At 52.2% G+C, this 12,943-nt stretch overlaps 3 protein-coding genes across 3 annotated transcripts; all 3 read left to right on the top strand.

The window, feature by feature from the left end:
* Window positions 1-989: 989 nt before the first annotated feature.
* AA0111_g913 (Phosphatidylcholine translocator) lies at window positions 990-5,094 on the top strand (the record flags this gene model as incomplete). The annotated part of the gene is made up of 4 exons (XM_028655654.1): window positions 990-1,524; window positions 1,588-1,747; window positions 1,796-2,450; window positions 2,506-5,094. 4 exons carry the CDS (start codon window positions 990-992, stop codon window positions 5,092-5,094), a joined length of 3,939 nt encoding a protein of 1,312 aa, XP_028511413.1.
* A 1,535-nt stretch (window positions 5,095-6,629) lies between these two features.
* Window positions 6,630-8,321, top strand: AA0111_g912 (L-ornithine; the record flags this gene model as incomplete). Its single annotated transcript, XM_028655643.1, has 3 exons — window positions 6,630-7,549; window positions 7,597-8,143; window positions 8,199-8,321. The coding sequence occupies 3 exons, from the start codon at window positions 6,630-6,632 to the stop codon at window positions 8,319-8,321; spliced, it is 1,590 nt and encodes a 529-aa protein (XP_028511414.1).
* A 908-nt stretch (window positions 8,322-9,229) lies between these two features.
* On the top strand, window positions 9,230-12,172 carry AA0111_g911 (Dual specificity protein kinase; the record flags this gene model as incomplete). Its single annotated transcript, XM_028655632.1, has 6 exons — window positions 9,230-9,740; window positions 9,808-10,088; window positions 10,139-10,498; window positions 10,547-10,806; window positions 10,855-11,333; window positions 11,382-12,172. The coding sequence occupies 6 exons, from the start codon at window positions 9,230-9,232 to the stop codon at window positions 12,170-12,172; spliced, it is 2,682 nt and encodes an 893-aa protein (XP_028511415.1).
* Window positions 12,173-12,943: the final 771 nt, after the last annotated feature.

The raw sequence follows: 12,943 nt of genomic DNA, 5'->3' as shown, positions 1-12,943 counted from the left end.
TTTGTCCGTGGTTAAAGCGTCATACATCCTGGTTGACTGGCAAGTGGACGTGTCATTCGACAAGCGGCGCGTAAGATCTGATACCGTGAAGCAGACGCTTTTGGCGGCTCTGCAAGTGGACGGGAATTAGGAACGAAAACTGTTCGAGACAAGACTAAATCGAGACTGAAAACCGAAGTTCCACCAAATCATACTAGCCTTGGATCGTAGCGCAAATTGATGGGTGTAAAGGCGTGGGCGCGGCTCCGATGACGACGACGCCGTCGCGTTGGCTGGTCGGGCGTCATGTTTCATTGCCTCTTCCTGTCTCCCCACGCTACCGAGAGGATTCTGTTTGTCAGGTGCAAACAGGCAGCAAGATCCCGTTGAGATGTAGTGTTGGACGCGATCTCGGAGCGCTGCCGCTACTTGGTGGGGGAAGAAGCATGCCGGGCCTGCCGCCGAAAAATCCCGTGCTTTGAATGACATACAAGGCGGGTCATCCCTAAACAGAATTATCAGATGAAGTCTACCCCTGACATGATCGCAGGTGGCTGGTAGCCCAGCCCTACAGGAACAACTAGGTATGCACGCTGCATATCCCTCTGTCTATCACCAGACCGTTTAGCGCAAGCTCACATGCCCCTACCCAAACGACTGGGCATATCTTATAAACTTATTCACATGCGCTTTCCATGACCGTTTGAACAAAAACTCATCGCGCTGCCATTCTGGTGCGTAGAAATATAGCAAGGCGGGCCATCTATGACCATGCCAAGACCCTAATTTAGTTCTACGCTCCTACCATGTCTTCCATGTCGCGCATGGGTAGCTCTGACATCAACAACGCTGCACGTTCACTTCAATATCGCCTTTATGGCATCTTTTTTCATCACAACCTGCAGTCGCGTACTCGTCGCGAGACCGTCCCCTTCGCTTGTGCGCAGATGAATTGCTTTTGAGCACTGCAGTACCGAAATCGCATTGAATCACGCCAGGCGCGCGCCACAATGCCCCGTTATCATGACGATGACAGCTCTGAGAGCCAGCCCCTTCTGGACTCAGAGGAAAGTGAGATCGAGGACGAACCGTCTGTCCGTCACAGTACGCAATGGGAAAGACACGTAGAGCCATCACTGGCGACCGTCCAACCTCAAGCCTTTGATGCTCCTACTGTCTTTCGTCAACGGTTCATCCGCCAAATCCTAGGCTTGAACCCTTTCAAGACTTCCTACTTTACTTTGTACAGACAACTGGACGATGCTGGGTCGAAAATCATTCTCGTGTTGGGTATCGTCACTGCGGTTTTGGCTGGGCTGCCGCTTCCATTGATAGGCGTCGTCCTGGGTCGCATTATTAACAACTTCCCACCTCATCCAGATGAGTTGAAGCATCTGTTGTTCCGTCTTATGTCAGTCGCAGTCGGTTATTTCGTCGTTACCTGGGCCTGGGCTGTTTGCTGGGCTGTTATAGGAGAACGCGTGAGTAGAAAAACCAGAGAAAGACTTCTGCATCGTGCGCTGGGGATGGATATGACCTACTACGGTGCGTACATGCCCGAAACTTGCCTTGCGTAGATCGCATATTGACTTGAGATGCCTACTGCAGACACGGTCTCACCTGATCTGTCTAGCATTCTTACAGAGAAGACGCAAACCATCCAACTTGGCACCTCGGAGAAGGTGGGCCTTTTCATCGCATCAATAAGTTATTTTATCTCTGCGTTCACTGTAGGATTCATGCTCAATGCGAGATTGACTGGAGTAATGTAATAATCATCTTCGCCGAGCCAGGGAAAAGTCATTAACATAGCCAGGTTCGTCACTGTGATACCTTCCATGGCATTCGTTGTTATCTACGGCACTAAGCAGGTTTCCGATCTATCCAAACAGGCCACAGTTTACACCGAGAAAGCTGCCTCCGTCGCTGAAAGTGCAATCCGTGCAGTCCAAATTGTACAGGCTTTTGGCCTCTTCGAGCAGCTAAGCGAGGAACATGTTCATCATCTGCGGTCAGCATTGAGAATCGGAATCAGAAAGAGTGTTGCAGGTGCTGTCATGCTTGGTTCGGTGTATTTCGTGGCATACGCAACGAATGCACTCGCTTTCTGGTATGGCGACCGCTTACGAGATGGTAGCGCAGAAGCTGGCACAATTTATGCGGTCGTCTTTCTCATACTAGATGCTTCTTTCGTCGTTGGATCGTTTGGTCCATTCATTCAGACATTTGCTATGGCTGCTGCTGCAGGAGCTGCCGTACTGGACGTTCTAGACCATCCGACATCCGATATAGATGTGTACTCTCCAAAAGGAAAGCCAGCGGAAAGTGTACACTTCGAGAAAGACCTAGTCCTTTCATCCGTCTCGTTCGTGTATCCTGCTCGACCTACTGTCCGGATCTTAGACAGTATTGATCTACGCATAAAGTCCGGGCAAGTTACCGGTCTTGTTGGACCGTCCGGCTCGGGAAAAGTAAGCATAATTCTTTGGGAGATGTAGTCTTGTTACTAATGTGCCCGTTTCCTAGTCCACTATCGCATCCCTACTTTTGAGGCTCTACGATCCAACCTACGGCCACATATATCTCGGCAATGATAATCTGAAGTCATTCAATGTTCACAGTCTACGTTCACACATCGCGCTGGTCACACAAAATCCTGTCCTTTTCACTGGGACGATACTAGACAATATCAAGCATGGTATACCAAGTCGAGAAAGAGAGCAATTGACCGAGGACGAGATACTTGTGCGGTGCAAGGCTGCAGCGGCGGAGGCATACTGCGATTTTCTAGACCGTCTTCCGGAAGGCATACATACGAAGATCAGCTCTGGGCCTCAATCTCAACTGTCCGGCGGTCAGAAGCAGCGCATAACGCTCGCGCGTGCGCTAGTGGGGAACCCATCGCTTCTTCTCTTGGACGAATTTACAAGCGCCATGGACGGTACGAGCGAAGCAATCGTACTGGAAAACTTACGTCGTTCTTCTGCGAGCGCCGCTCGAACTACCGTTATCATTGCACATCGCCTGGCGACTGTGCGAGATGCCGATCGCATCGTCGTTATGAAGGACGGAAGTGTAGAAGAAGATGGGCGCCATCAGGATCTTCTTAAGAAGAACGGTGTCTACGCAGAACTGATTAGAGCACAACAATTCGAGAAGGGACAACCGTCCGCAGCCTCATCGATTCGGTCAACCACTCGCTCATCGCACAAAGAGCATGAAGATTCTTCGAGTGAATCAAACCACACGATTCAATCAACTCCGAAGTCGCAAGGCGATGCGCCTAAGATGAGTGCGCTGACATTGATTGGAAGATCATTAGCACTAAGCCGCCGTGAAACACCTGCCATAATTGTCGGCTTGGTTTCTTCCATCTTCAGTGGTGCAGTCATCATTGGCGAGGCGCTCATATTCGGAAACTTGGTCGAGCTTCTGAACGACACAACTGGAGCTGACGATGTCACCAGTAAAATCGCATTCTACTGTTTGCTCTTCTTCGGCTTGGCCATTGTCGCTCTGACTTCCCATTCCTTTGGCAAAACTGCATTCGGCATGGTCTCAGAAAACCTCACTCTGCGAGTCAGGGATCTTTCCTTCCGGACGATCCTGCAGCAGGACATTGCCTGGTTTTCTCAGCCTGGTCACTCCCACCATGCCTTGATGTCGCGTCTGAACTCGGACAGTGGCAGTATCAGTGGGCTCTCTGGAGTTATACTCGGAACCGTCTTCTCAATTGCGACGTCTGTTCTTGGTGGCATTGTGCTGGCCCACATAGTAGCATGGAAGATTGCTATAGTGCTGCTGGCAGCCGTCCCTGTCATGCTCTTGGCTGGCTTCTTGCGCCTTCGTATCTTGGCTATGGCAGAAGAACATCACCAAACGGCGTACAACGACGCGGCAGCTCTTGCTTCAGAGGCGACATCTTCCATGCAAATCGTTGCAGTTTTTGGACTTGAATCTCATTTTCTCGACGGCTATCGAGAGGCGATCCGTAAACCGTATGAAGAACACCTCAGGTTCAGCGTGCTTGGCAACATTCTACTCGCCTTTTCGCTCTCAATCACATATTTCGTCTACTCTTTGGCGTATTGGTGGGGGTCTAAACAAGTGCGCAACGGCAATTATAGTCAACGGGAGTTCTTCATAGTGCTACCTGCATTGCTCTTTTCCGCACAATCTGCAGGTCAACTCTTTAGCTTGGCTCCGGAAGTAACTAGGGCGAAGGCTGCTGCTCAAAGCGTCTTCTCACTACATGATGAGAAACCGACTATCATCACAGATCGGGCGCCTTTAGACTCTACCATTACTAATACATCGAACGGAGACGCCCTGTTGTCCGGCCCTTCAGCTTCATATGGTACGTTTGGTGTACGGGGCGAGCTCGAATTCCGCAACGTCAGCCTCTACTATGAGAGTCGACCAAATGTTCCTGCTTTGAACGACGTGTCATTCCAAATTCGACAGGGCGAGAACATAGCTTTCGTCGGCCGTTCAGGTGCTGGCAAGTCAAGCACAATTCATTTGATAGAAAGATTCTTCGACCCAAATGCAGGACAAGTCTATCTCGATGGGCAAGACATTCGACAAGAAGCTGTTCGCAACCATCGCGCTCGCCTAGCGCTCGTTGAGCAAGAGCCAGATCTCTTCCCAGGCTCAGTCAAGTTCAACATTGGTCTAGGCGCACGACCGGGCACCTCGGCTAGTGACGAAGACATCCAACATGTGGCTAAGGAATGTGAGCTCCACGATTTCATCATGAGCCTACCAGAAGGCTATAACACCGAGGTCGGCTCTCATGGATCAAAACTTTCAGGGGGTCAGCGTCAACGCCTTGCTATCGCTCGAGCTCTGATACGCGATCCTGAAATACTGCTTCTTGATGAAGCAACATCTCAACTGGATGCCAATACTGAACGGGAAATCCGAAGAGCAATTGCCGCTGCTTCTAAAGGCCGAACTACAATTATGATCGCACATCGGTTAGCAAGCGTACAGCACGCAGACCGTATCTTTGTGTTCGACACTGGGCGTATCGTTGAGCAGGGCCGACATGACGAGCTTGTGGCTATGGGGGGAATATACGCCGCCATGGTAGCCACGCAAGAGTTGGATTAAACATCATTCACGATTCCTTTCCGGATTTGCATTATGCAACATTGGCGGTCGATGTTGGTTGCTTTCCTTATGCAATCAATGCACTGTATCATATGCATGTATTTGTATGTTTACTTTTCGACCAGCTATAGATATGGTACTCGCATGGCAAGGCGCACGCAACAATTTCTTTACCAGTATCATCACAGTCCTTTTCATAATTAATACTTAATTTATCAACTACGATACACAAGTACCTCCTGCCTTCTTCGCCATGGTGCTTCCTATTCAGTCTGCCGCGCCGCCATTGCATGCTAGTGGCATATCATATGCACCAGATGTGGGCTATGATGATGAATGCCCGGGTCGAGCCAGGATTGTGTAGCGACGATGTTCATATAAGTCCGATTTTTACATAATGGTGTGATTAATACCAACGCAGCAACTTGTTCCTACAAAACTAAGCCATCGTACTCCTTCTATCTTGTTGTCACTGGGTGCACACAGAACTGCTATGGCGATACCAAGAAAGGGTCTTGAAGCGCCTCGTTCGTCATTAACCTACATTACCTGCGCTAATACGACCTGCTTTCGAGTGATCGGCGGCAGCGGCGTGCTAACCGAGCCTAGTAACAACGCCGAGACATGCAGTTAGATGGTGGTGTTGTTGGGCATGGACCAGTAAGACCGAGGCCGCTCCGAACTCGCAGGAAATCTCTTCATCTAATCTGATGGATTGATCCATTTCCATCTGATAATTTCTACTCCGCCAAGCTGATACTTTACCCACGACCCCACGGAGACTAAACTTATTCGAACCAGCCGATGCGATTCGAGGACAAGTGTAGCGGGGCCATGCCTGAAAATTTTGCCTCCGTCATGCGTTCCATGGGCGCCAGGTGAGCTTTTTGCTCGACGGCCTGAGCTCCGTCATCTTATCAGATGGCGCGTCCGTAGATCAGTGACATGGGGATTGTGCTACTATCATTTGGTTAGCGAACCAGGTGGTGACACCAGGTTGGAACGGACCGTCAGGGTCTACTCTTACGAAGTGACATCGGACCATTCTCTGACGAGCGTGGCAGCGGTCCTCGATCGACATGGATGAGCTATACGCAAGAACGGATCCTGGGCACGGATATGGTCCAGATGCAAGTCGTGGCCCTCGTAGACTTTTTCCATAACCTGGAGACGGCGACTGTATGAATATCCAGCGATTGAAGTCTCTTGCGATTTCCAAGTAAAGGGTTGATTAGGTATGTTGGCACTTGCCAGTCCACTCGTGTTGTTCATTCGCGTCTAGTGTAGACGTCATTGGTTTTATCACATGAATCCGCTGACTTTCGGCTATGCGCGTACAGTTTTGCGGATTAAGCTCCTTCACGGCCGATTGCTCAGTCTAAAAGTTCCCTCTGGAGCGTCAGTAAAACCCGTCAGCGTACGTGTTTCTGAAGTCTATGAAGCAAAGCGACGCATGTTATGTCGCGCCTGTTGTATTGACGATACTAACGACGCTGTGCTTTTCGTAGTGATACCTGCTGTTCATTTACGCAAACATGAGTCCCCACGCGGAAATGTCGTCGACCACATCCGAAGGACCGGCCCCAGCCGTGCAACGAGCGTTCAATGGTATCTTGAGCGAGAACTTTGAAGAGAGCCAGCTTCCCACATTTGAGAACCGGTCACACCTCCGATACACCCCAGAAGATGAATTACACGACCTGATCTGTGTCGGTTTTGGACCAGCTTCACTAGCTATTGGCGTAGCCCTGCATGATGCTTTGGATGGAACAGACCCTTCCCTTGTAGATGTTCCAGGTCTGCAGAGCAGATCACCAAAAGTCGCTTTTCTCGAGAAGCAGTCGCAATTCGCATGGCACGCTGGTATGCTCCTACCAGGAGCCAAGATGCAGATTACTTTCATGAAAGACATGGCTACCATGCGCAACCCGAGGAGCGAATTCACCTTCATTAACTACCTGCATCAGAAGGATCGTTTGGTGGAGTTTGCCAATCTCAACACCTTCCTACCAGCTCGTGTAGAGTACGAGGACTATATGAAGTGGTGCGCTAGCTGGTTTGAGGACGTTGTAGCGTATAGCCAGGAAGTCGTCAAGATCATGCCAGAGAAGTCACCGAATGGCGAGATTACTACGTTCACCGTGGTTTCGCGTAACCATTTGACAGGCCGCACCGAGTCGCGGAGAACCAAACACGTAGTTGTCGCTGCGGGTGGAAGGCCCAACATCCCCGCGCCGTTCCCCACGAACCACCCCAGAGTTATCCACTCGTCGAAGTTCTCGTTCATGTCAAAAGAGCTCCTGAAAGACCACAACGCACCGTACAGCGTAGCAGTGATTGGCAACGGCCAGAGTGCCGCTGAAATCTTCGACTTCCTACACGCAAACTATCCGAACGCACGAACACGAATGCTGATCAAGGGAGGAGCGCTGCGACCAAGTGACGACTCGCCGTTGTAAGTGACGGCCACCAGCTACAGTGTTTGCCTGCTAACCATTCCAGTGTCAACGAGATCTTCAACCCTTCGCGAACAGACTGCACATTCAACCGCGCGCCCAAGCTCCGGGCAACTACGCTCATCGAAGACAAGGGCACCAACTACGGCGTCGTTCGCCTCCCTCTCCTCGAGCACATCTACGAAACGCTCTACCTACAACGCATTCGTCATGGCAACTCGGCTGCCGAAGAAGAGAACTGGCCGCACCGTATAATGCCATACCGTCGCGTCATTGACGTGACTGACTCGCCGGTTCGGCAGGGTGGTGTGCGTTTGCAGGTACAAGACACTAGCCCCTTGTATTTCTCCGAGTGTGCGGGTGGGCAAGAAAGGCAGGAGACGCTGGACGTCGATGCCGTCTTTGTAGCAACAGGCTATTACAGAGACCTGCACGAGACGCTGCTCAAGGATGCGCGACACTTGATGCCCGGCGGAGAGCTCGAGGGCGCCAAGTGGCAGGTGCAGCGGGACTACAAGATCAACTTCACAGAGAAGAGCGTTGGCGAAGATGCTGGTGTCTGGTTGCAAGGCTGCTGTGAAACGACGCATGGTGTAAGTTGTGCTCCATGTCACTGTTGGAGACGAGACGTGCTAACGACGACGACAGCTGAGCGACACGCTTCTTTCGGTGCTTGCGACAAGGGGAGGTGAGATGGTGAGGAGCATCTTTGAGAAGCCAGCCAAGTGGGACAATGGCGATGTCCTGGGAGGGTACGAGATGCGCGAGTGATGTGCAGGCATGGCTTGTGCTTTTAAAAACTGTACATAGGTAATCTTCTACTTTTCTTGCTTCGACTGCTACTATGACGTCTTTGACCATGCCCACTCGCTTATCCGTCAGCCGCTTGAATTGCAAATCGCACTCCTGCATTGCGTGTTGTGCGCGGTGGAGAAGGCGAGCATAAAAAAGCAACGCTTGTTTGGAATTGATATCACAGCCTAAGTAGCATTCAGGGTCGCGCCTTCCTGTTTGAGGACCCTGAAAGCGGACGCGGCCCAACAGCGAGCAGTGCAGCACAGCGTAATTCTGGCGGGCGGGTGTGGTGTAGCTGGGGCAGGAAGGGTCGAGGAGCAAACGGCAGCCAGCAAGGCGCGACGAGGAGCGTGAAATGCAGCAATCACCCCACGATGATGGGCGTGAGGAGGTTGGCCGCTTTGGTCACTAGCGCAACCAAGGACAGAGCCCAATTCCATGCATGTTGCAATGGCGCCGACATCAGCGCTACGCTGACCTCAAACCCATCCTTTCCCTTCTGCCCTGTGAAGACTCGCTCGTGCGCACCAATCTGCGCGTCTGTTCCTCTGCGGCTGCTCCAGGTCCTGCTGCGAACAGCGTACAGCCGTTGACCACGTAACACACCACACCCCGCAACAGCCAGACGACGCACCCCCGTCCCCTCGAGGCTCGTACGGCCAGGCCCATAACAACAAGCGCGCTCCCCTTCACCTCCAGCCCACGCACGCCCGTTGCAATCGAGACGCGAGTGCTGCGCCGCAGTCGCAGCTTGACGGAGCTCAGCCCACCTCTCCAGCCAGCGCGTACCCTCGGCATGCAACACCCGCAGTGACGACTGATTGGCGTCTCTTCCTGCGACACAGTCGCTTTGCAACCCTCAGCACCCGCAATCTCCGGCTGCCATGGAGCCACAGTGGACGGCCTACTCAGAGGCACCGGGCAATCGGTACTCGCACAGCATGACGTCCTCTCCCCACGCCTCGAGAGACGCCAGCGTGTCTTCGCAGATCAAGCAGGACCCCTACGCAACCCCGTCACGCCAGAGTTCAATGCCGCTGCAATCGCCCAGCGGCACTGCTAGCCGCGGACCCGACTACAACGACGGAGATGGCGATGTGCCCATGGAGGATGCATACAAGCCACGGCTGAACAGCATGGCGCGCCCACAACAGCAACAGAGGCATTCGCAGCAGTACCTGCAGCAAGAGGAAAGTGCCGCCGCACGCAGATACTCGCCTATGAACCTCTCTCCTACCTCAACCTACTCGGCCGGCGCACAGCAAGCTGGCCAGAACTACACCAGCTTTACCCCTCAGGCCCAAGCGCAGAGTCAAGGCAACCGGCAGAGCCCGACGCGCAACAATCCTTACATGTCGCCGCCCAACAACAACAACAACTACTACTCTCCGCCGTGTACGTCCATCTTGTGCTTTGGTTTACTCCCGTCTTAGCGCTGCGATACTGACTAGCATTGCTCTAGCCTCCCGACCGCATGCGCCTCAACTGCCGCCCATACAGTCAAACATGAGCCCAGAGAGTTTCTACCCGCAATCCGCCACGGCGCAGCTAAACGCAGTCTACAACAGAGACGCTCGATCGCCGCGCGCATCTGCTAACTCGAACCCTCCTCCACAACTCCCTCCCATAGGACGAGGCCCGGTGCCAAAATTCGAAAAGTGTGTCAACACTGCCGACTTGCAACCCAAGATCAATGCCCAGCCGCCTTTTCGTCGCGCCAATCCAGAGGGCGGGTTTATTAGCGTAGGTTGAGCAGTCTGCTATAGGAACCATGTGCTGATAGTGATATTTAGCCTCTGCAAGCCCTCACTGCACATTTGCCCATGACATACAAGCTGTGCAATGGCGGCTTCAACTACCAGTCATCACGCAATCCTCGCCGAGTACTCACGAAACCGAGCAAGGGTGTCAAGAACGATGGCTATGACAACGAGGACAGCGATTATATTCTCTACGTGAACGACATCCTGGGATCGGAAGAATCTGGGCACAAGAACCGCTATCTGATTCTGGATGTGTTGGGTCAGGGTACCTTCGGACAGGTCGTCAAGTGCCAAAATTTGAAGACACAGGAGGTTGTCGCAGTAAAGGTCATCAAGAACCGGACAGCATACTTCAACCAGAGTATGATGGAGGTGTCTGTGCTTGATCTGGTGAGTGTCCCATGACAAGCAAGTATAGGCAAGACTAACGTGACGCAGTTGAATAAACAAATGGACAAGAATGACGACCATCATCTTCTGCGACTCAAGGACACATTCATCCACAGGCAACATCTGTGTCTAGTGTTTGAGCTGTTGAGCGTCAATCTGTACGAGCTAATCAAACAAAACCAGTTCCGTGGGTTGTCTACCACGCTGGTCCGCGTGTTCGCACAGCAGCTAATTAACGGTCTGGCATTGCTTGGGAAGGCGAAGCTGATACATTGCGACTTGAAGCCCGAGAACATTCTTCTGAAGAAGTAGGTAACCAATTTGGTGGTGATGTGCATACGCTGACCCAGTGATAGCCTTGAGAGTCCAATCATCAAGATCATCGACTTCGGCTCCGCATGCGACGAACGTCAGACTGTGTACACGTACATCCAATCGCGATTCTACCGATCCCCCGAAGTCCTGCTGGGTCTACCATACTCGGCGGCAATTGACATGTGGTCACTGGGTTGCATTGTAGTCGAGTTGTTCCTCGGCTTACCTCTATTTCCTGGCTCGTCTGAGTACAACCAAGTGTCAAGGATAACAGAGATGCTTGGGCTGCCCCCTCATTGGATGCTCGAAATGGGCAAGCAGTCAGGCGAATTCTACGAAAAGTCGCAGGATGAGTACGGTCGTAAGCAGTACCGACTCAAGTCGATGGACCAGTATTCACGGGAGCACGGCACAAAGGAACAACCCAGCAAGAAATATTTCTCGGCTACGACCCTGCCAGACATTATCAAAAACTACCCCATGCCGCGGAAGAACATGAAACCCAACGAGATCGAGCGAGGTAAGCAAGCACATGAACCAAGTTGCTGTCACAACTAACGATTGATAGAAATGTCCAACCGAGCCGCCTTCATCGACTTTGCTCAAGGACTGCTGAACCTCAACCCTCTAGAACGTTGGACCCCTGCACAAGCCAAGTTGCATCCTTTCATCACTCAGGCCAAGTTCACTGGGCCGTTCGTACCCCCAATGACTCTCAAGTCCGGCTCGAGCAGATCCCCAGCACCTGGCGTTCAGGAGCAACAGCGATATGAGGGCATGAGCAGACAGCGTCAGCAGCAACAACAGCAGGCCGTTGCGCAGCAGCAACAAGCCCAAGCGGCCCAACACGCTGCGTATGCGAACATGCAGATGAACCAGTACGCCGCTGCACAAAGTCCGCAGGCTCAGCAAAATCCCTACAACATGTACCCTCCAAACCATCAGGGCGCCCCTCCGCCTTACCCTGCTCAAGCAGCACAATATGGCCAGCCGATGAATATGATGCAGCCACAACAGCCGCGGCAGTACAACCAGCCTCAGAACCTGTATGCCCAAGCCACGACCCGCGCAGGACGGCAACGAGCAACCACGATGGATCAGCAGCAGTCGGGACAATCAGGGATCCCACCCGCGCTCCAGAGGGTCATGAGTCATCTGGATCCAAATGCGCCCGTCCGTTTGCAACCGTCACCAGCATACTACCCGCCGCCGCCTGATGGCGCCCCTGAAAGCGCGAGCAGTGCCGCTAGGAGAAGAGGATCGCGAGCAGGCAACTCGAACCGTAACCAGAACTTTGTACGAAATTTGGAAGACCGGACTCTTGAAGAAGGTTTCATGGGTCAGAATCATTGGCAGTGAGGGGACGGCTCTAATGAGTAGTTCTCATATCACGAAAACAACGCTTTGCACGGCGTGGAGATCCGACGGTGGATGAGTCGCGGCGTTCTGAGTTCTCCTTGATGACCATTTTCCTCATGGTGCTTCCGTCAGTATCGTCGTTTGAAACATGGATAAGCAACATCATGCTACCAACGGGTGGAGCCAAACTCGGATGACCGCGCAGGCCGCATATCGTTCATACGGTCTGCTCAAATCGTAGTATGCCCTGTTGATACTCAGTGCCTTCACCTGGCTTTAGACGGGGCTCTCTGCTGTATCAGATTGATGACTCTACGACATGCGCTGTGATTCGTCGAGCGAGGTAAGCTGGACCTTGATTGGATGATACAGAGCAGGACGGATCAGATGCATATTCAACAGCATGACTGGTGTCGCCAGATGTCGAGCCATGACTCAAAAGCGCTCAGCAATCGGGGCAGTGGTGTATGGCAGCACGTGTACTTTTAGAAGCATTCTCATAAACCCTTTGGCTGTGTTTTCGTAGCCATGAATATGCGCGTTGAGCTTTTATCATTATGGCTTGTGTGACAGAGATGTCAAAAGTGAGATGAAATCGGACTGGGACAAGCTTGAAGTACGTAGTTCGGCCAAGGACGAAAATTAAGTCAATAGATATTGGGAACTCTCACTGAATGCCTGGTGAGCATTGATCATTTCATCATCTCAACATGGAACTGGCGTTGGCACACTTCAGTGGTAGCGTGCGACTGGGGTGAATGTGTTCGCGTC

This window comes from Alternaria arborescens (assembly GCF_004154835.1).
Source record: "Alternaria arborescens strain FERA 675 chromosome Unknown contig_2, whole genome shotgun sequence".
Classification (NCBI taxonomy): Eukaryota; Fungi; Ascomycota; class Dothideomycetes; order Pleosporales; family Pleosporaceae; genus Alternaria; species Alternaria arborescens.
Note: the sequence above shows the minus strand (reverse complement) of the source record. Positions and strands in the feature narration are given on the sequence as shown.